General features: G+C 43.2%; 1 protein-coding gene across 2 annotated transcripts; it reads right to left on the bottom strand.

Annotated features, from left to right (window-relative positions):
- Positions 1-4,199: 4,199 nt before the first annotated feature.
- On the bottom strand, positions 4,200-8,371 carry ZNF396 (zinc finger protein 396). Of its 2 annotated transcripts, XM_057700240.1 has the most exons (4): positions 7,875-8,371; positions 7,468-7,612; positions 6,216-6,557; positions 4,200-5,493 (listed from the first exon to the last, which is right to left on the bottom strand). In XM_057700240.1, the coding sequence occupies exons 1-4, from the start codon at positions 8,292-8,294 to the stop codon at positions 5,432-5,434; spliced, it is 969 nt and encodes a 322-aa protein (XP_057556223.1). In that variant the 5' UTR covers positions 8,295-8,371; the 3' UTR covers positions 4,200-5,431. The 2 variants fall into 2 exon arrangements, with proteins under 2 accessions (XP_057556223.1, XP_057556222.1); XM_057700239.1 differs by having other exon boundaries at positions 5,390-6,557.
- Positions 8,372-27,331: the final 18,960 nt, after the last annotated feature.

Below are 27,331 nucleotides of genomic sequence, written 5' to 3'. Positions count from 1 at the left end.
AAAGGTTTCATAGGAACACTCTCCTTTCAGATAGTGGGAGAAACCTGTACTAGTGTAGGTCTTTTGTAAAAGCAAAGTGGTGTAAAGGGAACTTTTGAAAAGTAGGGGATACCTGTATCAGAATTTCATTGCATTTTAAGGCTCAGTGATATTCCATTGTATGTATATACCATATTTTTGCATATCCACTGATTTATTGATGAACATTTGGGTCGCTCCCACCTTTTGGCTATTGTGAATAATGCTGCTATGAACATGAGTGTGTGAGTATCTGTTTGAGTACATGCTTTCAACTCTTCTGGGTATCTACCAGGAGTGGAATTGCCAGATAGCATGGTAATTCTATGTTTAGCGTTTTGAGGAATCACCAAACTGTTTTCCACAGTGGCTGTACTGTTTTACACTCCCATCAGCAATGCACAAGAGCTCTAATTTCTCCACATCCTTCCCAACACTTGTTATTTTTTTGTATTTTTAATCAACCATTGTGATGGGTATGAGGTGGTATCTCATTGAGGTTTTGATTTGCATTTCCCAAATGATTAGGGATGTTGAACATCTTTTCCTGTACTTACTGGCCATTTATATATCTTCTTTGGAGAAATGTCTATTCATGTCTTTTACCCATTTTTGAAATGGGTTGTTTGGATTTTGGGGTTTTTTTTTTCTGTTGAGTTGTAGTTGTTCTTTATATATTCTGCATATTAATCCTTTATTAGATATATGATTTGTAAATATTTTCATTCTACAAATATTTGAGTGCCTATTATGGGCATGTACTGTGCCTGACACTTGAGAAACACCAGTGAATGAGGCAGCTCATGCTCTCAAGAAACATGAAATAGTAAAGTCAATACAGGAGCAGATATAGTGGATACAAAGCTATCAGAATGCAAAGAAAAATGGAGCTCATTTTTTATAACTGATGTTTTTGCTTCTTGAATCCCCACCTCGCTGGGTGGGAAGTGGTGGTGGTGAAAGAGTTGAAATACACTATTCAGTCCATTTTCAGTTCAACTCCCTATCATTTCTCCCTCTGCCCTTCTCTGCCATCTGGATGTCTGGGAAGAGAGTTTACATTCCCCGTGGTGAGGTAGTGCTGTGGATGGAGTCTCAGAAGGCCTTGTTATCCTCCTGATCCTCTCTGGTTTCTATTCCGGGCAGGTGGTCTGCTGTGGTGCTCTCTCACCAGACCTGCATCAGCAAGCGATCTGTTCTTCTGGTGAGGCAGGAGGCCAGTATCCCTTCCTTGATGATTTGCCTCGACCTTGGTTCTAGCCACCCTTCTAAGGTGTAGCTGAGACTGACAGTTTTGGCTACAAGTTCCACAAAGTTAACTTGTCCAGTGATCCCAACTCTCCAGGTGGTTCAGTCAGCTACTTTCCAAGGTCCCCATCAGGCATGGGGAACAGCTACTGTCTTCTAAATCACATGGTAGCTGGTAGACGCTTTACTAACTCTGTATTGCCATTTTTACAGTAGTCCAGTGTTGGAGCACAGGGAGTCTGTTCAGCAGTTGTTTTCCCAATCCACTCAATGACAAGTAAGCCCTGCTCTCTCCCCTTTCAAGTTCTCTCCCAACCCTCTCCAGCTTTTCTGCAGAGGTGAAATGACACCTGTGTCTGACCTTCTCTTTGTCTCACCATTCCCAGGATCAGAGGGGCTTTTTTTGTTTTCTTTTGCTATTTCATGGCTTCTTTCTTCTCAAAGTATCATTCACCCTCCTTTTCCTCGGACCATATTGCAGTTTGATATTTTATTTTTAAAAAATTATTGGAGTATAGTTGATTTACATTGTTGTGTTAGTTTCTGCTGTACAGCAAAGTGAATCAGTTATACATATACATATATCTACTCTTTTTTAGATTCTTTTCCCATATAGGTCATTACAGAGTACTGAGTAGAATTCCCTGTGCTATACAGTATGTCCTTATTAGTTATCTATTTTATATACAGTAGTGTGTATATGTCAATCCCCATCTCCCAATTTATCCCTCCCCCAATCTCCAGCCCCCGTAACCATGTTTGTTTTCTACATCGCAACTCTATTTCTGTTCTGTAAATAAGTTCATCTGTACCATTTTTTTTAGATTCTACATATAAACAGTATCATATGATATTTGTCTTTCCCTGTCTTCACTCAGTATGACAATCTCTAGGTCCATCCATGTTGCTGCAAATGGCATTATTTTGTTCTTTTCTATGGCTGAGTGCAGTTTAATATTTTAAAAATATCGTATTTCATGTGATAAATGTAATGCCAGGGTGGGAACAGATTGCTGTGGAATCAACAGAAGGGTGTGGAGGTGGTCCCAACCTACTCTTCAGGTGTTACAGTAGGCTTCCTGGAAGAGGTGGCATCTAAGCTAAACCCTGAAGAATACACAGGAGTTAGATGAAATGTAGAAGCTGGATAAGAGTTTAAAAGGAACACATACAAAGGCCTGGAGGTAGGAGGACTTCTAATTCAGAATGTCTTTGGCATAGAGTATTAAGAAGGCAGTAACAAGAGAGAAGGCTGAAATGGTAAGCTGTGGTCAGATCATGAAGAGCCTCAAAAGCCTTGTTTAGGAGTTCTGACTTTATATTAAAAGCAATAGGGGGAGCTCCCTGGCGGTCCAGTGGTTAGGACTCCATGCTTTCACTACAGAGGGCCTGGGTTCAATCCCTGGTCGGGGAACTAAGATTGTGCAAGCTGCGTGGCTTGGCCAAAGGGGGCGGGGTGGGGGAAGAGCAATGGGAGGCTTGTGTTTTAAGCAGGGAGGGTTCATGTCAAATTTATGTTTTAGAAAGATCACTGTGGCTGAAAGAGATGGATGCGTGTGAAGGAAGCAAAACTCAGGGCCATTTTGCTCCCCCCGACTCAGGGATTAGCCACCATCTTGAATTTTTAAGACTATGCTAGAAAAATATAGAGTTGGAGTGTGGGTCACATCAGCCTATTTGAATGTCGAAGAGATGGATCCTGAAGGCAGGCGAAAGCACAAAGAAATAAAAGGGAGAATAACTGAGGGCAGCCAACATCCTCCAGAGGTGGGAAGGGATGCTGAGGGACCAGAGAAGAGAAATCCCTCTTTCATTCTGAAAGAAGTGGGCAGGAAATGATGGGTAAGATGCGGATAAGCTGACAAACTTGGTGGAGTTATCTTTTTTTCTTTTTTTTTTTGGTAATGAAGGAGGCAAAATCAGCCATCTGCCAACGAAAAGGAAAGTGGCCAAGGAGAAGTGTGGCACACACTGCTGGCTGGTTCAGTGCGGTTCCCAAGCCCCATCTGCCCTGCTGCTTTCCCTCCAGGGGGTGAAAACACTTGCTTTCCTGAACACATCTGCAACAAGGAAACATAAGCAGAATTTTTCTGGGGTCTTTTGGAAAGCTTTCACTTTTCCTAGGAGAGGATACGGCCATGGCTGGAGTCCCTCTTCCTCTTTCTTCCTGACTTGACCCCAGATGCCATTCCTGGAGCTGGGACAGCTCTCTTGCATATCTGAGAAAATAAGTATGAGGGAAAGGTCCAAAGAAGTGCAGACACAGCAGCCAGACAAGTCATTGTTCAGCTGTTGATTGACAGCCAGCAGCAACTCGCCTCCAGATTTCTGGTTGCAAAGTGTAATTTGTTTAAGCCGCCAAAGATGGATTTTGTATCCAGAAGCATTCCTGATACAGGAAGTTTCAAGGACAGTGACAAACATCTGACCTGGTCTCTGAAAAGAATGGAAGAGGAAAAGCGGGAACATAGGATTATAGATAATAATAAAGGCTCAGATGAAATGAAATTCATTTAAAAAACACCAATTTCATTTTGGAGTATTTACTATCTGTGGAAATTAATCAATTTGACAGGGTGCTAATATGCTATTTTTATCAAGGTTAGCCCAAGTCATATTAATTCTCCAGTTAGATAAACTAGCACCTTCTACCTATTAGGAGACCTATGTAAGTGCAAGATAACTCAAAGCACCCAGCGACACCCTTTAAAGATTCCTTATTCTAAGATGATATGATTCACATCACTGTCTGTGGAGGAATTCAGATTATTCACAATGAAGACAATGTAATCTTGCAAAGTTTATAGCAGAACCAAGTGAAGAAAGACACTTCCCTCAGAATACTTGATTTAGATTCTGTCATTTTATTCACATAGTACAGAAAACTTTCCATGATTAAGCAATAATTCACAATACATGTATCTTTTGAGGCATTTGCTGCTTTAATAGATGGCTTGTTCCTCTCTTTAATTACAAAAAGAATGAGACCCAAACAAAAAGACTTGATAAATGAAAACATACAAAACTCAATATTTATTCATATTTACTAGAGCTAAAAAGTATAATCACTATCAGAAAATTCTAAAATTAAAATTTGTATTCACCTCTCCCCTTACTAATCTTATATTTATCAATATTCTAACTAAGTAGAGCATGTAATCCCACCTTTGTCTCAGGAGTTACTCCAAGCACTAGATATGACTGGATTTTCTGATAATGAAATGTTTACACTTCATGAGGAACAAAGAAGTTCACCAGGAGCCCTCTCTTCCCTTCTCCTTCTAAGGACTCTCATTTCTCATGGTTGTCTCCACACTGGGTAACTGTAGCACCAGTGGAAACACAACCACCCACCTGTTCCTGTAACACATACAGAGTTTTACCAAGAATCCCTGGAAAGGGGGACATTATGTTACACACTGTCAGAGTAATTAAAAAAACAAAACAAAACAGTCATTTATTTTTAAACAAGAGAATCTGATTGAATTAAATGCAGGTAAAACTCAATGGACTCTTTAAATTGAACTTTAGTGATTTCCTCATTTGTACAAGAGCAAATCGAAGGTCTTATCATGATAAATTGTCTAGAAACTTACCTTACTAAGAATGCCTAAGACCCTGAAAAGGTTGTCCCGTGATGCATGAAACATGTTCCCAGCTGACTTACGCCAGAACGGAGACCGTGAAGAACTCTGAAGGAGAGTCGGCAGCTGTTAAGGGTTCCCATGTCCAGGTAGGTACGCGTCTCCGTATGTGCTGCGCTTGCCAGGTAACATCAGTCTTGTTTGGACAGTGTTTTCTTCACCTCCCTTTTTTCTTTATGTGAAGGTGATCATCAGCTTCATATACGCATTCACAGATAACTGTGCATTATTAGAACACCCACTATGTTTAGGCTACTTCCTGAAGACATGTCAAGCAATCTTAATGCCTTCACTGAGATATTTCTAATATAAATTGTAAAGGAGATAATTTTTTTTTCCTATACAGGAAATTACTTAGTATCATCAACAGTATGTAGGCTTTTAATATCATACATCAACAACACCTCAATGTTAAAAACTGAAACAAAACAAAACAGTATGTAGGTTCTTGTGTTTTCATAAGAGATGGGTAAAGTCCCTTCACTCACCTGCTCCCTAACAATGACCCTGGACATTTCCACCTAGGTCTTGAGGTACATATTCTTTTGGGTCTCCTTAGTCCTATTCTTATATTTTGAATCTGGTAACAGAAAATAAAACAAGAAGTTTATTTTATTTTATTATTATTATTTTTGGCCACGCCATGTGGCTTGCGTGACCTTAGTTCCCTGATCAGGGATTGAACCCAGGGCCACAGCAGTGAAAGCGTGGAGTCCTAATCACTAGACTGCCAGGGAATTCCCAGGAAATTTTTTTGAAAAAACGGACTTAATCTTTGGTCTAAGCACTCCAATGTTCAAGTAATGACACGGAGAATACGCATTTATATACTAACTTACACATTGCTTCTCAACAGGGAAAATGTACTTGTCTAAAAAGGAACATACTAGTTCATTATTTGTGTTAATAATAGAAACAATAGCACCTGTCTGAGAGTATCTTTTCAAGAGCTGCGCTAGGGATAGAAATCTGATTTAAGCTTTACAGTCTCAAACATCTGAACTGACACTGTATTGAAAAGCAGAAAAGCAAACAATGCTGACAGAAAATATTCTACATTCTCTCCCGTGGCTTTTATAACCTCTGAAAGGAAACTAGTGCCCACTGAAACTACCGATTTATACTAAAGGAGTATTGGTGCCTTGTGTCTTCTCCCCTGTTGAAAAAGTTCTCAGCAAAGGCTTTGATTCCCTCACAACACTGATGCGACCTTTTCTTCAGCATGTTTTTTCCTATGTCTGAAGAGATTCGAGCTCTGACTAAAGGCTTTCCCACATTCGTGACATTTGAAGGGTTTCTCCCCAGTGTGGATTCTTCGATGCTGAATCAGGATTGCACTTCGGCTGAAAGCCTTTGCACACACATCACATGTATAAGGTTTCTCTCCACTGTGGATTCTCTGATGTAGACTAAGGGCTGAGTTCTGAGTAAAGACTTTGCCACATTCATCACACTTGTGTTGTTTTTTTTGAGGACTGTTTCCCTCTTTTCTTTCAAACTTTATATCTTGTTCACAGGCCCCTTTAAATGTGAAACTCTGGGAAGCATTCACTTGAAGAGTGTTAGAAACTTTGTAATGCGGTTCTTTGCCTGAAGAAGTCTTTTGCCTTGAAGCTGATTTCACATTTACAGTTCTGGTGTCTTTATCTGAAATAATACACAGAAAAGCAACTGTAACGAGTTCTCTGTTCAGAAGGCAGGAAAAGGAAATAGAATGACCCAACTGAAACATACATAAATTATTTTTTAGCTAGCATGTTTGTAATGTAGCATCACAATGTGGAGGATGGAGAGGGTAAGGCAGAAAACACCGAGAAGATCATAAGGTGAAAGAAAAGGTTTATATACTGATGAGGCAGCCAACTATAAAGAGGGAAAGCTCTGTGCAAAAGGCAGAATGGTGAGCAGGGGTAAAAAGATACACTAGAAACTGAGGAAGGTCTGGAAGAAAAGAAAGGGCCTAAAAGATGAGGAATTATTGGAGAAGCGGGGGAGCAACTGAAGGAGAAGAATTAAATGTGGTAGTGGGTAGCAATAAGCAAGATTTAGTACAAGAGTATCAATAAACAAAAGTTATAAAAGTAAATGAATCACAGTCTTTAGACTGTGACCTCTGGGTCCTTCAAAAGGGCCTCAGGGACTGCATGACGGCAGAAGAGGTAGGACTAAGGCTTAGTAGAAGCCCTTGTGGGCTGACACTGCTTGCTCCTCCTTTAGTCAGAGTAGCTGTGTTTTCATCTGTTTAATATATTGCAACTCCACATAAAATTTCATTGAGTAAAGGGTCACGCTGCTTTAAAAAGGTTTGAAAACCCCGATGGAGATGATGAAAAGGATTCAAAAATCTGAAAGATATTATAGGAATCTACAAGAAGGAAATAAGGACAAAATACTGAGAATGTGCATTGGCAGGATTTATAATGGTGGAAGTCCCTACAGGAATGGGGGTGGGAGGGGAGACTGGAGACCTCTTGCAGAAAGCAGCGGAGATGTGTGTGATGGGTGGGCTGAGAGGCCACCTCCCGGCCCCCACCATGATCTGAACCCTGCCCCTCACCATGTGGTCTTGAGGTCTGAAGCTCCTTCGATGCCCACTGCGGCTGCTTCTTCGTGGCCTTAAGCTGACTATGCAGCGTTTCCTGAGTGACTTCACAAGTTGGTCGCTTCTTTGCAAGCATGTCCTCATTTCGTCCAAAAAAGACCTAGAAACAGTGCGGTATACCTGAGGCTGAAGAAGGGAATCAGGTTGGGACTTGAAGATAAAATAGCAGAGAAGAAACTATCATGGGACACAGGGAAAGGGAGGCAAAAAAACAGAGGCACATTCTGTGTCCCAGCACAGCCGGGAGCCCACTCACCACACTTCACATCTAGTTGTGCTGAGCGGAAGTACAGTTTGGGAGCTCTGCCCCCGCTGAGTCAGGAGCTCAGCCTTGTCACTCATCCCCACGGCCACCTTCTCACCTGTTCAGCCGCCCTGTCATGCTCTATCTCCAGCTCCTCCAGCATCATCACGGCTTCCTCTCCACTCGCTGGTCGTTTCTCTTGAAACCAGACCTGAAGCTCCTCAGGCAACATGGCCAGGAACTGCTCCAGCACCAGCAGCTCCAGGATCTGCTCCTTCGTGTGCACCTCCGGCCTCAGCCACTGACAGCAAAGCTCGCGGAGCTGGCTCAGAGCCTCCCGGGGCCCAGGTGACTCCTGGTAGTCAAACTGCCTGAACCGATGGCGGTAGGTCTCTGAGCTGTAGTAGCTGCTCCAGTGGCGGCTGGAGACCATACTACGGGCCTGCCCTCCCTCTTCCACCTTCATTACCAGCATGCAGTTAGGGCCCCCTGAAGTTTGTGAAAGGAGTTTTGATGACTCTCTCAATTTTGCAGACATTTGGACTGGGAATAGCTCAGGACCGCTAGGCTTTAATCTTCAAGGAGGTGAAACTCTCCTGATGGGCACTCCTTAAATATGATTAAAGAGGCAGCTGGAAACAAGACAAAGACAAATGCTTCTTAGAACAATACAACTAAGATTAGAAACGTAGGACTGTTCAGAAAGTGCTTCCCTTAATCTTAACATAAACCATGCTTTCAAAGAGTACTTCCTTCTTTAAGAGAATCAAAGAAGTAAGAAGCATGAATTTATATGCATGAATAATTGGCAATTTATTCTGAAAATCGTGCCCATGAGGCTCACTAAATATCACAATAAGAGCTAAGCCAGTGCTGCAGAGGAGCTCCTAGAGAACAGAAATAAAGGCAGCCTGAGGAAAGTTACGACTCTGGGCAGCCTCAAAGAGCCAATTAACTTTTTCTAGCCTGCTGCAAGGAGTTCTAAGGAATAGTCTCACAAGAGAAGTACTTTGGCGTAGATTTTTTTTTCGATGTTTACTAATTTTTAAAGCAATATTACTTTGGCATTAAAGGAACCATTCAAAAGAAAAAAGCATATTCCTCCATCTTAATGTATTTCCATTTTTTCATGTTCGTGTCTACTGCTCACCTGTAACATCTATGTTATTTACTTAATTATCTCTTTATTGTAGAATATTTGGGTTGTTTCTATTTTTTATTATTATAAACAATGCTGGGAAACACATTTTCAGAAAATATACTATTTTTCTCCTTTAAAATTATTTCCTTCCAAGATGTCCCAAGGACTTGGCTTAATGGGGTCAAAGGAAGAGTGACAGATATCTTGCTTGTACTATCAAATAGATTATAGAAAACACTGTATCAAATCACAGTCACCAGCAACACAGTGATGTATGGGGCAACAATTTCTCCAAGTATCACTAGCTTGTTAGCAGAAAGGGGGTGGGAAGCCACTTTCCTTAGTACCATTTTAGTATATGTATCACTAGTAACTGATGACTAATTAAAAACGTTTTATGTGCCCTTATTTTTCCTCTTTATCATTTTCCCTGCCACTTCACCGAGAACTCTTCTAGACACTGAAGATAAGGCAGTGACCTGAACAAAGCCCGTGGCAGCATAAAGCTTATACTTTAGCAGGGGAGAGACAAGCAGATTACCAAATAAATGATACAACTTTATACAGTGCTGTGCTCCACCGCAAGGGGTAACAACTGACAGAGAATTTACTACGTGCCAAGCACTCGTCTAAGGATCTTAATAAACTCATTTAAATCCCCACAAAAGCCTTATAAAGTTCTTTTCATCCCCATGTTGTAGATGAGGAACCCGCTATGGCAAGCTCAGGTACGAGACCAAAGGCAAAGGAGCAGGCCTAGGGTCTGAGTTCAGGCCATCCACACTTTTCTACGGTGCTGCGCGGTCCAGGGCTGGTGGCCGGGGTCTCAGCGCAGAGAAGGAACAGCAGACACAGATGATCTTGGACCGGGACGGAATCTGGGATCTGTTCTCAGACCCGAGCGACAGGTGGGGTTTGAGGCCACGCGTCTGGAGCCGTCTAGCCGACTTACAGAGGGCCCCTAAGCTAAAGCATCCTCTGGAAGTCGCAGGCGTGGCCACCGGGACTCACTCTGCCTCTCCCGCACCAGGAGCCGAAAAGCTGTGCCGGGTCCACAACTGCTCGCAGCTCCACCGAAGAGACCAAACCCCCGACACCGCACGAGGGTCGGTAACGAATCCGGTCCCTGGTGGGGAGGTTTCGCCCAGAGCCCCACAACCGGGGCTCTCTCCCGAGGGGCCCGACTCTCACTTGGAAATACCTCCTCTAGTGAGCCGGCTCGCGACGGTCCCGGGACACCTTCCTCCACCACACGGCGCCGCGCCCGGACGGGGACCCGACTCGGCGAGACCACACGAGGCGAATGGGCCTGGGGGAGCGGGCGCGGGAGGCCAGGTAAGCGCGCGGAGGGTGATGGGAGGAGGTCCGGCTTGGGGGGCGGGGGCCAGGCGCCACGGGGTACCCGGGGAGGACCAGAAGAGGGGGTGCGCCGACACGCGGCGAGAGGCCAGGAGGTCCAGGGACGAGGTGAGGGCCGCAAGGAAGCGCCGGGGGGTGAAGAAGAGGTAGCCGGGGTGGGGGTGCGCGGGCGCGTGTTGGGAGGGGTAGGGGGGCGACGGGAGGTGGCCCCAGGCCCGCGGCCATCCCTTCCCCACCCCCCGGGTGACGGTCGCTTCCCCCCGAGGCCTAGCAGCGCGAAGAGACCTTAACTCTCACCTCCGGCCCAGGAAGGACGACCCCGCGTTTTGGGGGAGAAGCCGGGGAAGCGCCCGACTGGAAGCTGCTTCCGGTCCTCGCGGCGCGGAGGGGGCAGGGCTCGGGATGCCGGAGTGGTTGCCATGGAGACGAGCGACGGCCGCCGCCTCAGGCTTCCAGAAAGGTGGTTCTTGGACTGCGGGGAAGAGCGAAATTCCGACGGATGGGAATCCAGCTGCTAGGGATTCCCGTTCAAAGAAACCAGCATTATTATTTCTCAGAGTACTTTTACTTACATTATTTCGTTTGCTCTTTCAATAACCCAATGCGGTTATTCCCATTTACAGGGAATAAACCCAAAGTTTCTATGACTTGGCCAAGGTCATGGAGGAGACTGCGCTCTCTACAGCTACGCGCAACTTTCTCAGTAATACCATCCGCACTCCTGAGGTTGGCGACGCTCCGAGTATTGTCGTAAGGGATGGGTCTGACATATGGCACCAATATACACGTATATGTGTCCTCAGATAATCTTGAGTAAATTTAAAATAAATTTGAAAACAAAATCATGTCAATGTTGATAGGCTATTACTCTTAAATAGTAAACAAATTCTGGATATGTGCATATCCTTCAATTTCCATTAGATAATAACTAATTAATCTACACTAATATTGGGCAACTTTCCTATCTTAATAAACCCATGTAAATGAATTTTAATAAAAATAAATGAGTATAAAAAATAAAATAAAATAAATTTGAGGGTAAATGAGCTAGCTACAAGACCACAGCCTCACATATCGGCTCCCTCCTTCACCCACGTTCCCTCGGACCTCTTGGAAATATAGTTGTAGAGGGAAGTGAGAAATTAGGGAGAGAACAGCGATGCTTGAAAATTAATAAACGAAAATAGGAAGAAAAACCCTTTTGGTACGAGCAAACAAAGAGAGAGCTATATTAGTTCTGGAGTCTGAAGTGATGAAAGAAAAGGCTGGTTTATTCAGTCCATGGCAGACCTTGGGGATTAGTGGAGAAACTTGCATCCTAATTAACCTACAATGCCATTAAATTTGAAGAATTTTTTTTTTTTTTTTAAGAAAGTCTTGCTTCTACATGGGTATTTCACCGGAGAAGATTTTTCTGCTGAGGTAAATGCTAACACAAATAGCAAGACAACCCAGAAGTGTACAAGGGAATGTATTTATGGTGATGGTGGGTAGGTTAAATGACTCAACGCAATGAGGAATCTGAAACAGTTCCTCAAGGGCAGTGTTTGGCAGTGGTGCGAAGTCATAGAAGGTGGTTTAAGGAGAAAATGGATAGCAGTCAAAAACTGCAGGGAGAGGAAGGAACTGTGAAAAGCTATATGATTTGGCAGGAAGTCAGGGGTGAGTTCATCAGCTAGGATTCTACTAAATAGCTGGATCCAAAAAGCTAAAGTTAAAAAAAAAAAAGGCAAATGTAAAAGATTGCTTGTAATAGCTCACAGTACGCTTGATAAGGGGCAGGTTTTTGTTTGTTTGGGTGGAAAGAAATTAACAGGGACTGCCCTAGTGGTGCAGTGGTTAAAACTCTGGCTGCCAATGCAGGGGACACAGGTTCGATCCCTGGTTCAGAAAGATCCCACATGCCACGGAGCAACTAAGCCCGTGCGCTACAACTACTGAGCCTGAGCTCTGGAGCCTGAGTGCCACAACTACTGAGCCCACGTGCCACAACTACTGAAGCTCGGACACCTAGAGGCTGTGCTCCACAACAAGAGAAGCTAATGCAATGAGAAGCCCGTGCACCACAACAAAGAGTAGCCCCCACTCACTCGCTGCAGCTAGAGGAAGTGCCCGCACAGCAGTGAAGACCCAAGGCAGACAGAAAAAGAAAGAAAGAAAAAAAGTAACAGGAGCAAGGCCCTAGTAGAGCAAGCATCTAACTATATACCAGATGCATGGTAAACACTAGGAATTCAGATGTGAGATACAGATTCTTGCTCTTCAGGAGTTGATAGGCTAATTAAGGAGAAGAGTATATAAACTGACTATTCCAAACAACGTGGCAGATGTTCTGATGGCGCTATCTACAGGATGCTATACAAAAGCACCAAGAAAGGGAGGTGTTGGGGAGAGCTGTGTTGATACATTTCAGACTGAGGGACCAGATTAGAATGTTTAGATTTGCTGGACTGAAGGATGTCAGGCCATGAGTGGCAGAGGATGAGGGTGAAGAAGCAAGCAGCGGTCTAGTTTTTAAAGATTTGGCAGGCCAAGTAGAAGGCTGTGAACTAAAATTTTAAGCAGAGTCTTGAGTGAGTGGCTCAAGCATATCTGCAATTCAGATAGAATTCTAATGGCAATGTGAAGGATGGGTTTAAGGGGAGACCAAACCGAAGATAGGATGGCGAGCTCTGGAGCTATTGTAAGGATCCAGGCTGCCGCTGACCAAGGTCCGAACTAGTGCAGAGGGGGGAGAGGATGGAGGCAGAGTCAAGAAATATTTGGGAGGCTGGTGTTTGTTGGATGGTAGGCTGACCATTGGTTGGATAGTGTGTCATTAAAGAAGTTTAAAAAAAACAATATGAGTAGGTTTGACAGTGGCTTATGTGGATTTTTGAGGGGAGTTTTCAGTAGCCTGAATCTGAGGTTGAATGAGATGCTTTAAATGCATACAATCATACAACTCAAAATTGGACACTTTGTGAGATTATGTGAAATGTGCTCTGTATCTGAATGCGTCTCCTGGATAAGTATATTAAACTCCCTGTAAAATTCTTTTTCTTTTCTTTTTCTTTTTTTGGTTGTGTGGCACGGCTTGCGGGATCTTAGTTCCCTGACCAGGGATTGAACCTTGGCAGTGAAAGCTTGGAGTCAACTGCTTAACTGCCAGGGAATTCCCTCCCTGTAAACTTTATAAGCTACTTATAAATACAGTGAAGGAAGAGGGCAGTGACTTTATAATGACATTATAGAGACAGTCATTCCTCAACTTTCTATTCACCTTCATCACAACATTCCTTCGCCCCAGCATGTTTGATTTTCGCCTGGCTAGAGGTTTTTAGTGGTGTGGCTCTGTTTCCATCTGTACAGATACCCATTTTTTTCCTTGCCCAGGGTGTGTGAAGCAGGTGTGTTAGAGACGAGCTGCCATATTTCTATAAGGATAACAGGTTAGAAAATTAAGAAATTTAGCTTTAGACAGAAAAAGCAATTTGCCTGCAATGGAACTACGATTTCCAGAGGATGGTGGATAGAGTGTGTGTAGCAAGTCCAAGTGTGGATACACATTGAATGGCCATGAGAGTTTGGATGTGTCCCTTTGTGGAAGATATGAATGAAGTACCAAGTTAGGAAAACAACTAAGAAAGCACCCCAAACTGAGTTCATGTTATCCCCCTTATACTCTCAACTTGCCCCGCTCCCCCAGTTCCTTGCTTTGATAGTGAAAACTGCTGTTAACTCCATGTTCCAGGCAAAAGTCTTAGAATCCATCTTGGACATTTCCCTCTCCTTCATTCTACTATATCTGGTGGGTCCAGAAGTCAGCAGAGGGACCTGGTTCATTCCCTGACTCTGCCACAATCTAGCTGAGGGCAAATTCCTACAAATTCCTACCCCTCGTTTCCTCATTTATAAAATAGGGATCATAGTAGTCATCTCATTGGATGAAGATTAAATAAGATAACGTAGGTAGGTAAAGCTCCACAGGTGATTCCAGCGGGCAGCTGTATCAGTTTTCTAGGGCTTCTGTAACAAAGTACCACAGATTTTGTGCCTTAAAATAACGAATATTTATTCCCTCACAGTTCCGGAGGCCAGACATCCAAAATCAATTTCACTGGGGTGTCAGCAGGGCAGCACTGCCTCTGGAAGCTCTAGGGGAGAATCTGTTTCTTTCCTTTTCTGGCTTCTGGTGGCTGCCAGCATTCCTTGGCATGTGGCTGCATCACTTCAATTTTCAAGGCCAGTATCTTCAAGTCTCCCTTTTCCTCCCTCTTGTAAGGTTAGATGTGATTGCATTTAGGGTCTACCTACCCAGAAAATCAAGGATAATTTCCCTAGCTCGATTCTTAATTTAATCACCCCTGTAGAGACACCTTTGCCAAATGAGGTAACATGTACAGGTTCCAGGAATTAGGATCTGATATCTTGGGGGCCATTTTGGGGGGGTCTACCACAACAAACAAGGTTGAGAATCTCTATATTAGGTAGATAAGGAACTGCCCCAAAAGGAAAGCTTTGGAAAAACAAGCATTTAAGAGGAGAGTTCTAACCCATAGTCTATGGGCTCTCTATCTGTGTGCCTGATGTGGTACCCACTAATTACATGTGGCTAGTTAAGTTTAAATTTAAACTAATTAAAATTAAATAAAATTAGAAATTCAATTCCTTGGTCACATTTGCCAGTTTCAAGTGCTCTTGGCCTCATGTAGCTGGTGGCTACCATATTGGACAGCACAAATACAGAACATTTCCACAATCGCAGAAAGCTTTAATGAACATCATCGTATACCCCACCCTCGAAATACGTGTTTTTAGATGCATATGTTCACTTTTCTGGGGACAGGGTCTTACAAAAGACATAAGTTACCAACACTGACAAAGACTAACCTGTTGGTGTGTTTTTTTGGCTCATGGTTTTAAAATTGAATTGATTCCCAACATGGAAATTTTGATTCAATAAACATTAAAAAAAAATCCATACTACTCGCTTCTTTCAGAAAACTGAAATATCCAGGAATACTGATCCTGCATTCCCTCAGGGCAGACATTTCCTGGACGAAGTATCTGCTGCCTGCTTTAGACAGATCACGCTCTCCCTGGTTGCCAGTGTCCCCATCTGCCCCCTGCCATCTTTATCACTGGTCTAGCTCCTACAGGTAGTGGAGTTTGAGACTTCTGATCTTCATCTTCTGATCTCAAAGATGCTTCTCAAACGTGAATGTATCAATATCTTGCTGAAATGCAGATTCTAATTCAGTAAGTTTGAGGGGGGACCTGAGTTTCTGCATTACTTTTTTTTTTTTAATTCTACCATCTTTTTAAATTTATTTTTTAAATTTATTTTTATTTTTTGGCTGTGTCAGGTCTTAGTTGTGGCACGTCTGATGTTCATTGAGGCATGTGGGATCTTTTCGTTGTGGCGCAGACTCTTTGTTGGTGTGTGGGCTTCTCTCTAGTTGGGGCGAGCAGGCTCCAGAACGCGTGGGCTCTAGTTTGCGGCACGTGGGCTCTCCAGTTGAGGCTTGCAGGCTCAGTAGTTGTGGCACGCAGGCTTAGTTGCCCCGAGGCACGTGGGATCTTAGTTCTGCGACCAGGGATTGAACCCACATCCCCTGCACTGGAAGGCAGATTCTTTACCACTGGACCACCAGGGAAGTCCTGCAAGTTTCTGCATTTCTAACACATTCCCAGGTGATGGTAATGTTTGAATAGCAAGACTCTGATGGAATCTAGGAGCTAGTTTATGATGCCTATAAGCAAAAAAGCCAAGGCAGTATCTGTTTCCTATCAATAGAATAACTTAGTGGAGAGCCAAATTCACGCTGCCAGAGACATGTTCCAAATATCAGAAAAGTCACAGCACTAGTAGCAGTACTGGACAATTGGTAAATGAGACTTCTTCCCCCGTCTTTAAAATGGCTTCTTTGGTATTTAATAGTGAATTTCTACCAATTAAAACCTAGTTTAATTATTGCACAGATATGGGTGGAGATTTTTTAATTGCTCACTCAGCAGGTGTTTTTTAGGTAAAGGCTGCCGAGACACTTAGCATAAATCATTTTACCAAAACATCTGAAGAGGGAGTTCCCTGGCAGTCCAGTGGTTAGGACTTGGAGCTTTTGCTGCCAAGGGCCTGGGTTGGGTCCCTAGTCATGGAACTAAGATCCTGCAAACCCTGAGGCACAGCCAAAATAGAAAAAGACAAAATCTGAAGGTGATCAAACAACCTGAAAATGATACATAACTCCCCAGTGTGGATTCTTTGATGATCAATTAGGGGTGAGTTCTGACTGATGGTTCTTATGTCTGTTATGATAGTCATAGGGCTTGTCCCCAGTGTGGATGCTCTGAGGCTGAATAAAGGTTGAGCTTTGAGGGGCTTCCCTGGTGGTCCAGTGGTTAAGACTCCACATTCCAACGCAGGGGGTGAGTGCTCGATCCCTGATTGGGGAACTAAGATCCTATATGCCGCACCGTGTGGCCAAAAAAACACCAAAAAAACAAAAAACAAAGGTTGAGCTTTGAGTAAAGGTTTGTCAAGAAAATGTCCCCGAACTGAAAGACAAGAATTCACAGATCAAAAGGGCCAACCCTTCGTGTACTCAACACATGGAATGAAAAGCTATATCATTATGGAATTTTTCAAAATTTGGGAGAAATTTAAGATCCTAAAAGCTTCCAAAATTTAACAGGCCACAAACTAAAAATTGAAAAAAAAGGTGGTATTAGACTTCTCAGTCTAGAAGGCTTAGGTATGGATAATATTTATATAGTCATAATAATGTAAACACTGAATTCTGATCTAATCAGATTATGTGAGAAGTACATTGAGAGGATTGAGGTTGAGGGGAGGAGAATTCTGGGTGATGAAAGTGCTTGTGGATGTATAAGAGAGCTAAATCATCATCTTCCACAATATGAACTTAATAATACTTAAAGTCCGCCCTAGAGGGAGGACTTCCAGCAAGACGCACTGCCCGTGGCACGACAGCGACTCCTCTCTCCATGAGCCGCACCTGCCCTGCAGAGGAGGCTCCTAGTGATCAAGTGGACACACTGCGTGTGTCAGGCGGTCTCTCACCCCAGTCACTCCAGTGCTTGCTCCACGCCATAAACAGAGGGGCCACAGTGGCAGGGATGGAGGCTACGCGTGGGCTCACACCCAGGGACTTTACCTACCCAGGACTGGCCTGGCAAGCGCTACTGCTGAGCGTCTAACCTGTGGACAGCAGAGGCCACGCTAAGCCTCTCAAATGGCACCACTCCCTGTGGGGACCAGCCGGCCACCGGGGCAGCTTGATGGCATTGGACCTCTTTCTCCATAGAGGAGGCAGAGATGCATCCTCACTGGAACACACATACTTCTGAATATGAATTTCATTTCCTGAAGGTAACACTGCGGCCCCCATCAGTGTACTTAGGGAATGCTTCACCCATCATCTCGGTATTCTGCACAGCGTTGCTTCTCATCAAAGAGCTCATTTCACAGCAGAGGAAATAGAGCAATCGGCTTATGCCCGTGGAATCAGCTGGTCTGACCACATACCCCATCACCCAGAGCGGGTGGCCGAATTGAAAGTTGGAATGGAAGATTCAATTGTAGTGCCAGCTGGGAGACACCCATCTCCCCCTCCCCCCAGAACAATGGGATTCTGTCTTCCAGGGTAGCGTATAGGCTCTTAATCAGTGACTGTTAGGTGATGGTCTCTCCCATCGCCAGAACACATGGATGTGGGCATCAAGAGGAGGAAGTGGGAGGGGCTCCTTTCACTCTTAAACTCAATAAGAAGAAATGTTCTTCCTTCCCCAGAAATTTTGAGCAATGCTGGTTTGGAAGTGATAGTCCCCAAGGGAGGAATGTTTCCACCAGCAGACACAATGGCTCAATTGAATTGGAAAGAGAGAATGCCTCCTGGACAGTTTGGCCCTCTTACACTATTCACCAGCTGGCCACACACAAAAAATGAGTAACTCTAGATGAGGTGCTTGAACTTGGGCTGCTGCTACACAATGCAGGCAAAGAGGACTATGTCTGAAACCCAGGGAGTTATCTGAGGGTGCTTCTTAGTACTTGCATGCCTAATAGTGAAAGTTATTGGAAAACTACAGAAACCAGGAAAGGCAGGACTGAAGACTCAAGCCCTCTGGGAGTCAAGGTTTGGGTCACTCTAGTAGGTAATGAACCCCAACCAGCTGAATTTCTGGCCGAGGATGGGGAAAATGTGATGTGGACTGGGCAGTGGAAGAAGGAAGAGATGGGTACCATTGACAGCCTCATAACAAAGCACAGAAAAAACGGCAGTAGTAGCTTCACATGTATTCTCATTACATCTATGTGTGTTTATTGAATATAGTAACCATGTTCTTCTCCTATCTCCTCCCTATTTTTATTTTACATACATGTAGTTGAAAATTAACTTTACAGTTTATTCTTTAGGTAACAGAATATTCAGTGGGACTCAGCCTGCATTTGAGGAGTGATTAATATAACCAGCGATGGGTACGGTGTCTGTTGGAACATATATGTTGAGGAAAAGGTGAGAACTTTACTTTTAATACAGAAAGTTGTATTTTGTTATGGGAAAAATTAGGGTTGTTTTATTGATGTAGAGAAGTTCAAAGCTGTGTAGAAGGCTGCACGTGGAAGCTGAAGAGCCAGAGGGCTCTCCTCACTGGCACTGCTGTGCTACTGCTCCGGCTGTTCTTTGAACCTTTGAGTGTATCTTTTTGTCCTCTCAAATTTGAGACACAGCTTGTATCACCATGAAGTTTCTTCCAGTTTCCCTAATTATAGTGAATTTTTTCATCTGTGTCCCTGAACAGTTTGACTACGTCACACACGTAGCACCTAATTGTAACCTGGCTGTTGTTGTCCTCTCATTGTCTGGTGCACGACCTGCTCCTCCCCCAGCCCCAGTCCCCTTGATCTTCAGCTCTTTTAGGACAATGTGTCATTCCTTTTTTGCATCATCCACGAAAAATACACACATGAATACACACGCAATGAATATCTCTTAATTAAATAACTGCCCTTACTCACTTGCTGCACAGATTGTCTGCCTCTTGCTCCAAATTTAGTGTTTCAGCTAATACAGTGATTCCCACTCTAATCTGACGAGAGATCACCTTTGACATTAACATGTCAGATTTACTCAAAATTACTTGGAAATTTAAAAAAATTCATCAAGTTTTGCTTGATGTAGAGCAGGGATTTATGTAAAATATTTTATTTTGGATTAATATATTATATCATAAAATTATTTTAAGATATACTCTATAATATTTATGACTTTTCCCCATTACTTAAAAATAATTGTATAAGAATTAAAATGACATACTGTAGTTCCAAAAAAATTTAAAAATAGAATTGCTATATGATACAGCAATTCCACTTCTGGATATATACCCCAAAGAATGGAAAACAGAGTCTTAAAAAGGTATTTGTATATCCATGTTTATAGGAGCGTTATTCACAGAAGATGGAAGCCAAACAAGTGTCCATCAACAGATGAATAGATTAGTAAAATGTGGCATAAACATACAATGCAAGGTTATTCAGCCTTAAAATGGAGGGAATTCTTTTTTTTTAATTGGGGTATAGTTGCTTTACAATGTTGTGCTAGTTTCCGCTGTACAGCAAGGTGAATCAGCTATATGTATACAGATAGCCCCTCTTTTCTGGATTCCCTTCCCATTTAGATCACCAGAGAGCATTGAGTAGAGTTCTCTGTGCTATACAGCAGGTTCTCATTAGTTATCTATTTTATACGTATTAGTGTATATATGTCAATCCCAATCTCCCAATTCATCCCCCTTTCTCTCCTTGGTGTCCACACATTTGTTCTCTATGTCTGTGTATCTATTTCTGCCTTGCAAACAGTTTTGTCTGTACCATTTTTCTAAATTCCACATATATGCACTAATATACGATATTTGTTTTTCTCTTTCTGACTTACTTCACTCTGTATAACAGTCTCTAGGTCCATCCACACCTCTCCAAATGACCCCATTTTGTTCCTTTCTATGGCTGTGTAATATTCCATTGTATATATGTACCACATCTTCTTTATCCATTTATCTGTCGATGGGCATTTATGTTGCCTCCATGACCTGGCTATTGTACACAGTGAACATTGGGGTGCACCTGTCTTTTTGAATTATGGTTTTCTCAGAGTATATGTCCAGTAGTGGGATTGGGGAATGTATGGTAATTGTATTTTTAGTTTTTTTAAAAATAAATAAATAAATAAATAAATTTGGGACTGCTTTGGGACTTCATTGCCGTACATGGGCTTTCTCTAGTTGCAGTGAGCAGGGGCTACTCTTCGCTGCAGTGTGTGGGCTTCTCATTTCGGTGGCTTCTTTTGTTGCAGAACATGGCTCATGGGCTTCAGTAGTTGCAGCATGCAGGCTCGGTAGTTGTGGCACACAGGCTTACTTGCTCCGCGGCATGTGGAATCTTCCCTGAGCAGGGCTCGAACCCGTGTCCCCTGCATTGGCAGGAAGATTCTTAACCACTGTGCCACCAGGGAAGTCCTATTTTTAGTTTTTTAAGGAACCTCCCTACTGGTCTCTACAGGGCTGTAGCAATTTACATTCCCACCAACAGCACAAGAGGGTTAAAAATGGAGGGAATTCTGACACGTGCTACAACATGGATGAATGTTGGGGATATAATGCTAAGTGAAATAAGCCAGTCACAAAAAGATGAATGCTGTATGATGCGACTTATATGAGTGTAATCAATAGAGTAGTCAAATTCATAGAGACAGAAAGTAGAATGGTGGTTTCCAGGGGCTGGGGGAGGGGGATGGGGAGTAGTTGTTTAATAGATACACAGTTTCAGTTTTGCAATATGAAAAGAGTTCTGGAGATTGGTTGCAGAGTAACATGACTGTACTTAACACCACTGAACTGTGCGCTTAAAAATGGTTAAGATGGTAAATTTTGCTGTGTATTGTTTACAACAATTTAAAAAATCCAAGAGTCCATAAAATAAAATTTATAGATGAGATTGTTTAGGAACCAGTGGAAAAATTATTGAGAGAAATTAAAGACAAATAAATGGAGTGACATCCTGTGTTCGTGGATTAGAAGACCTGACATTGTAAAAATGACAGTTCTTTCTAAAATTATCTGTAGATTTCATGCCATCCCAATAAAAGTTTCAACACTTTTTCTGTTAATTAAAAAAAGTGATACTAACACTTATATGGAAATGCAAAGAGTTAAGAAGAGCCAAGGCACTCTTCTTTTTTTTCAATTGAAGTACAGTTGATGTACAATACTATATAAGTTACAGGTGTACAATATAGTGATTCATATTTTTAAAGGTTATATTCCTTTTATAGTTATTATAAAGTACTGGCTGTATTCCCCATTTTGTACAATATGTCCTTGTAGCTTATTTGATACATAATAGTTTGTACCTCTTAATACCTAACCCCTTTAGTGCTCCTCTCCCCTTTCCTCTCCCAACTGGTAACCACTGGTTTGTTCTCTATATCTGTGAGTCTGTTTCTTTCTTGTTATATCCACTAGTTTGTTGTATTTTTTAGATTCCACATATAAATGCTATCATACAGTATTTGTCTTTCTCTGTATGACTTATTTCACTTAGCATAATACCCTCTAAGTCCATCCATGTTGCTGCAAATGTCAAAATTTAATTCTTGTTTATGGCTGAATGGTATTCCACTGTATATGTATGTGTGTGTATATGTATATATATATGTATATATATTATGTATATACCATATCTTTTTTATCCATTCATCTGTTGATGGATACTGAAGTTGGTTTCATATCTTGGCAATTGTAAATAATGCTGCTATGAACATTGGGGTGCATGTACCTTTTTGAATTAGTGTTTTTGTTTTTTTCAGATATATACCCAGGAGTGGACTCGCTGGGTCATATGGTAGTTTTATTTTTAGTTTTTTGAGAAACTTCCATACTATTTTCCACAGTGGCTGTACCAATTTACATTCCCACCAACAGTGTACGAGGGTTCCCTTTTCTCTACATCCTGGTCAACATTTGTTATTTGTGTTCTTTTTAAAAATAATTAATTAATTTATGGCTGCGTTGGGTCTTCTTGCTGCACACTGGCTTTCTCTAGTTGCAGCAAGCAGGGGCTACTCTTCATTGTGGCGCGCTGGCTCCTCATTGTGGTGGCTTCTCTTGTTGCAGCGCACGGGCTCTAGGCATGTGGTCTTCAGTAGTTGCAACACAAGGGCTCAATAGTTGTAGCGCACAGACTAAGTTGCTTTGCAGCATGTGGGATCTTCATGGAGCAGAGATCAAACCCATGTCCCCTGCATTGGCAGGCAGATTCTTAAACATTGTGCCACCTAGGAAGTCCTGTGTTCTTTTTGATGATGGCCACTCTGACAGGTGTGAGGTGATATCTCACTGTGGTTTTGATTTGCATTTTCTTGATGATTAGTGATGTTGAGCATCTTTTTTTGTCCCTGTTGGCCATCTGATGTTCTCTTTGGAAAAATATTCAGGTCTTCTGCCCATTTTTTAATTGGGTTCTTTGTTTTTTGATGTTGAATTGTATGAAGAAGAGCTAAGACACTCTTAAAGGAGAAGAATGAGGTGGTGAGACTTGCTCTGTCAGCTGTAAAGACATATTAAAAGTCTGCAGTAACTAAAAAAGTGTGGTATTAATGTAAGAATAAGTAGACATACCAATGGAAGAGATTAAAGTTTCACACATACATGGTTACTTGATGAGTGACACAAATAGCACTGGAGGATAGTGGGTGAAGGTGGTCTTTACAATAAATGATGTTGGATCAATTAATTATCTATGTAGAAAAAGTAAAATAAAATTTTATCCCTATCTCACACCATACACAAAAATAATTTCCAAGTCACTTTTAGACCTAAATGTGCAAAGCAAAACAATAAAGATTTTGGAATGTAACATAGGAAAACATCTTCAAGGTATTAGGATGGGAGAGATTTTAAAAACTGGACACTAAAGCACTAACCAAAAAAGGAAAAAAAAATACCAAATTTGTCTTATTAAAAATCAGAACTTCTATTCATCAAAGGACTGAAAAGGTAGGCAAGTGTGGGATCTCAGGATTTTAGCTGTGCATCAAGTGAGGGGGTAAATAACTAGTTTCATTTAAGTGGTAGCATTGAAGATAGCTCCAGTCATTTTCATTTTTAAAAAATTTAATTTAAAGGATATAGTGTATAGCATAGGTTACACCCATTATCTTGTAATAACCTATAATGGAATATAATCCACAAAGATACTTAATCTCTATGCTGTACACCTGAAACTAATACAATATTATAAATCAAGTATACGTCAATAAAAAAATTAAAAATTTTAATTTATCTGTTTTTAATTTGTTATTGAAATATGGTTAGTGTATGATGTTTGTTTTAGGCATACTACATAGTGCTTTGACTTTTGTATCAAATCGTTTCATTTATATCATGAAGTGATTACCACAATAGATCTAGTAACCCTCTGTCCCCACACAAAGTTCTTACAATGTTATTGACTATATTCCTTATGCTGTATATTATATACCTGTAGCCTCTTTATTTTATAACTGGAGGTTTGTGCATCTTAATCCCCTTCATCTATTCTCCCCCATCATCTTACTCAGTTCCAATAATTTTTAATAGTATGTTTGAAGGTTCCAGATTTGTTTAACAATATTGAGAGGAGCTTACATCTTCTTCAGAGAGTTAGGACATTAATTTTGACAATACCTAGAAAACTAAGCAAATAAAAATGGAAGCAATGTAATGATCTTCCAGGAGCAGAAACATAGAATAGGATATTATCAGGAAGAAAATTATAATTATATAATACTTTCTGGTTCATCTGTGAATATGACTTACAAAATCATGTCATAATATGGTAAAGATGATTTATTAATATTGTATTACAACTATATTTAGAGTAATTATATATAAATATAGGATAATATTAAGTTAAATATTGAAAGATATATTTGTATTTAAGTATATTTTAATTTATTAATATTGTATTATCACTATAATTAGAGGAGGAGGAGGAGATGATAGGGAAAGAACCAAATCCCCATCTTCCAAGGTAGTAATACAATGTCCTTTGCCTTCTCCTCCACAAGAGGGCGCAAGGTGAATAAGATTTCCAAGTCCATTGTTTCAGCCGGGGCCTTTAGCTGTGACCAGGGACTACCACTTACTTCCATTTTGGTAGAGTTAACAATATTGTTAGCATCTAAACAACTGTCTTTAAAGTCCGGGAGCTGTTGAAGGGCTACCCAGATGAGTAAGTCTTGATTTAAGCACTCACCATCTAGTGGGGTCGCAGAGGGAACAAAAGTAATACATTTGGAGAGCACGCTAAGGGCTCAAGGGGTCCCGCAGATAACAAGCTGGGGTGCTCCTTCCGAGAGCCTGGCGTGGTGGGGTGATGCGCAGACGAGGCAGAGTGATGGAAGCTGGGGTGCTCCTTCCGAGAGGCTGGCGTGGTGGGGTGATGCGCAGACGAGGCAGAGCGATGGAAGCTGGGGTGCTCCTTCCGAGAGGCTGGCGTGGTGGGGTGATGCGCAGACGAGGCAGAGCGATGGAAGAGACTGCACGTGGAGGGATCAACTGCGGGAGCCCTGAGAGCCCAGGGCTGCCGTGGGAAAGCAGGAAATGCTACACCAGCAGACGCGGGGCCCTGGCGAGAGAGGCGAGGGTTTCTTAGCCAACACCCTGCCTGCAAACACTGGGCAGTTTCTGAGGTCTGTTCTCACGTCTTTGTCCCATGCAGCCTGCTCTGCTCCCTCAAGGGCCCAGGACTTTCACAAACACATCCCCACGCCACCCAGCACCCCGTGACCTTCTTCAGGGGCACTTCACCCTCTCGTCACAGAGGCCTTTTCCTCGTCCAAGGCTCTTTCTTCTTGGACACTGGTGTTTTCTTCCAGGCCTTCCCCACCTATCTGAGGGCTTGCTCCCTGGTGTCTAGGCCTCTTCTCTCCTGGTCCTTCTTTCCCAACACTAGGATTCCTGTCCTTTCTCCCCCTGGTCTCACATCTGTTGCCCGGTCAGCTCCCTCTCTGGAGGGCTGGACCCCAGGGCTCTGGTGAATACGGCTGACATTCTTTTCGCAGCTCTGCTTTTCCTTTTGTGGCCCACTGCACCCTCGGCGTTTCAATCTGATATTTCCAAAGCAATGGCACAGCTTATGGACTCTGAACTTGAAACGTGGGAAAGGTCTTTACCTCCCTTTCAGATCTTAAACCTGCTTCCAAGTGGGCTTGTCTTTCGTGCAGTGTGATGGAGTGATGGAAATCACAGGGGTCATGACGCGCAGGCCCGCCTCCTGGCCAGGGCACCTGGGCAAGAGAAGGCACCCTGGGAGTCTCAGTTTCCTTCTCTGTCAAGTGGAGCCAATGAGAGCAATTTCCTCATAGGATTGTCCTGAGACGTCAATGAGGTAACAATAAATGCGGTAGTGTTTCCTAAGCATCTGGGAAATCCTTTACACCAAAAGGAAGTGCTAAAAAATCTAGCTGCTATTATTACTGATATTTCTTCATCCATGACACTCAGCTGGGATTGCCAAGGGCAGACTGAGTGATCTCGAGAAGACTCCTGCAATCTCTTTCCTCTGAGCTTGTCACACATGACTCACCATTTGTGCCGGGCGGGTTTCGCGACTCTGTCCTTATAGCTTCGCTCATCTGTTTGTCTCCTCTGGCACCCCCCCACCCCACCCCCAGTCCCACCCCCACCCCCAGCCCAACCCCCCGGCCCTGTGACCCCAGCTGACTTCCTACCTCTGGCCTAGAAAAGAGGTTTCAAAGGCTGATAAGAGGCTGCAGATGAGAAGGGATTTCAGAGAGAGCCGTGCATGTGCTGGTCCTAGCCTGTGCTGTGCAGGGAGGAGGCAGTGGGTGTGCAGGAGGGGCCAGTGCTCCCACAGTTTGCAGGGGCCGAGGCAAGGCCTGAGTGTTGCCTGAGGACCAGGCTCGGGCCGCTCAAGTGAGATAGCTGGCCAGGGGTCTGCACACCTCCCAGCCACGAAGGCTGCCTGATGAGCAGAAGCTCCCAGCAGAGTAAGCTCTGAGACATTCCATCAGACACCTAAAAGCTGAGGAAGGAGTCCTGAGTGACCGGCTGGAAAGAGATCCCCAGAGACCAGGTCTTCGAAAAACCCACAAAAGTACCTCAGGGAGGAAAGTGCTTGCTCACGGAGAGGGCTGATACCATAGCATCACGGAATTCTAAGTTGTGCGAGGACTTCCTGTTCCACCTTCACCTCCACCCTGGGTGCGGTCAGAAACCACAACAAAGGGTGGGGCGAAAGTCATAAAAGAGGTTGGAGAGAAAAGAGAAAAGTATCAGGACCTTCCGCCCTGCAGGTGTGATGGGAAACCCAGCTCAAACATGAAATTTAAAGTTTTATTATTATTATTATTATTATTGACACCATACTTTAATTACTAGAGTTGCAGGGACTAGAGGATCTTTTGTTACTCATAAGTAACCAGAAAAACCTTAAGAGCTGCTGGAGTGCTTCTCCGAAGGGCAGGGAAGAACTAGCCCCACCACAAGGGAAATGAATGATGCTGTCTGAGCCCATCTCCATGAAGCGCATTTGCTTCTTATAAAGGTCAAGCTGGCAATTCACGCCAGAGTGAGTTCAATGGCGTGGCCGTAAGGAGTGACAGCGGCTGTGGGCTTTATTCTAGTGTAAGATTCTGGGGCCAAGAGGGGCAGAGGGCTTTTCACTCCCTGCCCTGCCCCCCAGAAGCAGTGGGTCTCCGAGCTGACCGGGGCCTGGGTCAGTTGCTGGCCCCAGTCTAGGACAGACTGATCCTTACCACCTCCCCACCCCATCACCAGTGCCCTCCAAGGACTCTTGGGATGGGATTCGCTGCAGAGTGAGTGAGACAGCACGGCCTGACGTGTTTCCCCTCAGCCCTCCCTCCTTCATTGGGAGTAGAGAATTATTTGCCAAGTGCACAGGCTGGCAGAGCTCCACGTCAGGGTTCTCTAGTGGCTCATCACGGCTGCCGGGGTGGCTGAGGCTGGGCTGAGCCACCAAAGGCCTGCCAGTGCGCCTCCGCAGGAAG

Source organism: Hippopotamus amphibius, chromosome 11 (genome assembly GCF_030028045.1).
Source record: "Hippopotamus amphibius kiboko isolate mHipAmp2 chromosome 11, mHipAmp2.hap2, whole genome shotgun sequence".
NCBI classification, from domain to species: Eukaryota; Metazoa; Chordata; class Mammalia; order Artiodactyla; family Hippopotamidae; genus Hippopotamus; species Hippopotamus amphibius.
Note: the sequence above shows the minus strand (reverse complement) of the source record. Positions and strands in the feature narration are given on the sequence as shown.

What these genes read in the sequence shown, in the direction of transcription:
- ZNF396 (XM_057700239.1), bottom strand. Translation starts at nt 8,294, where the DNA reads ATGTCTGCAAAATTGAGAGAGTCATCAAAACTCCTTTCACAAACTTCA. An exon ending in ATGACAGGGCGGCTGAACAG is followed by an intron (nt 7,613 to 7,874) that starts GTGAGAAGGTGG and finishes CACTGTTTCTAG; the next exon opens with GTCTTTTTTGGACGAAATGA. An exon ending in TCAGACCTCAAGACCACATG is followed by an intron (nt 6,558 to 7,467) that starts GTGAGGGGCAGG and finishes GTATTATTTCAG; the next exon opens with ATAAAGACACCAGAACTGTA.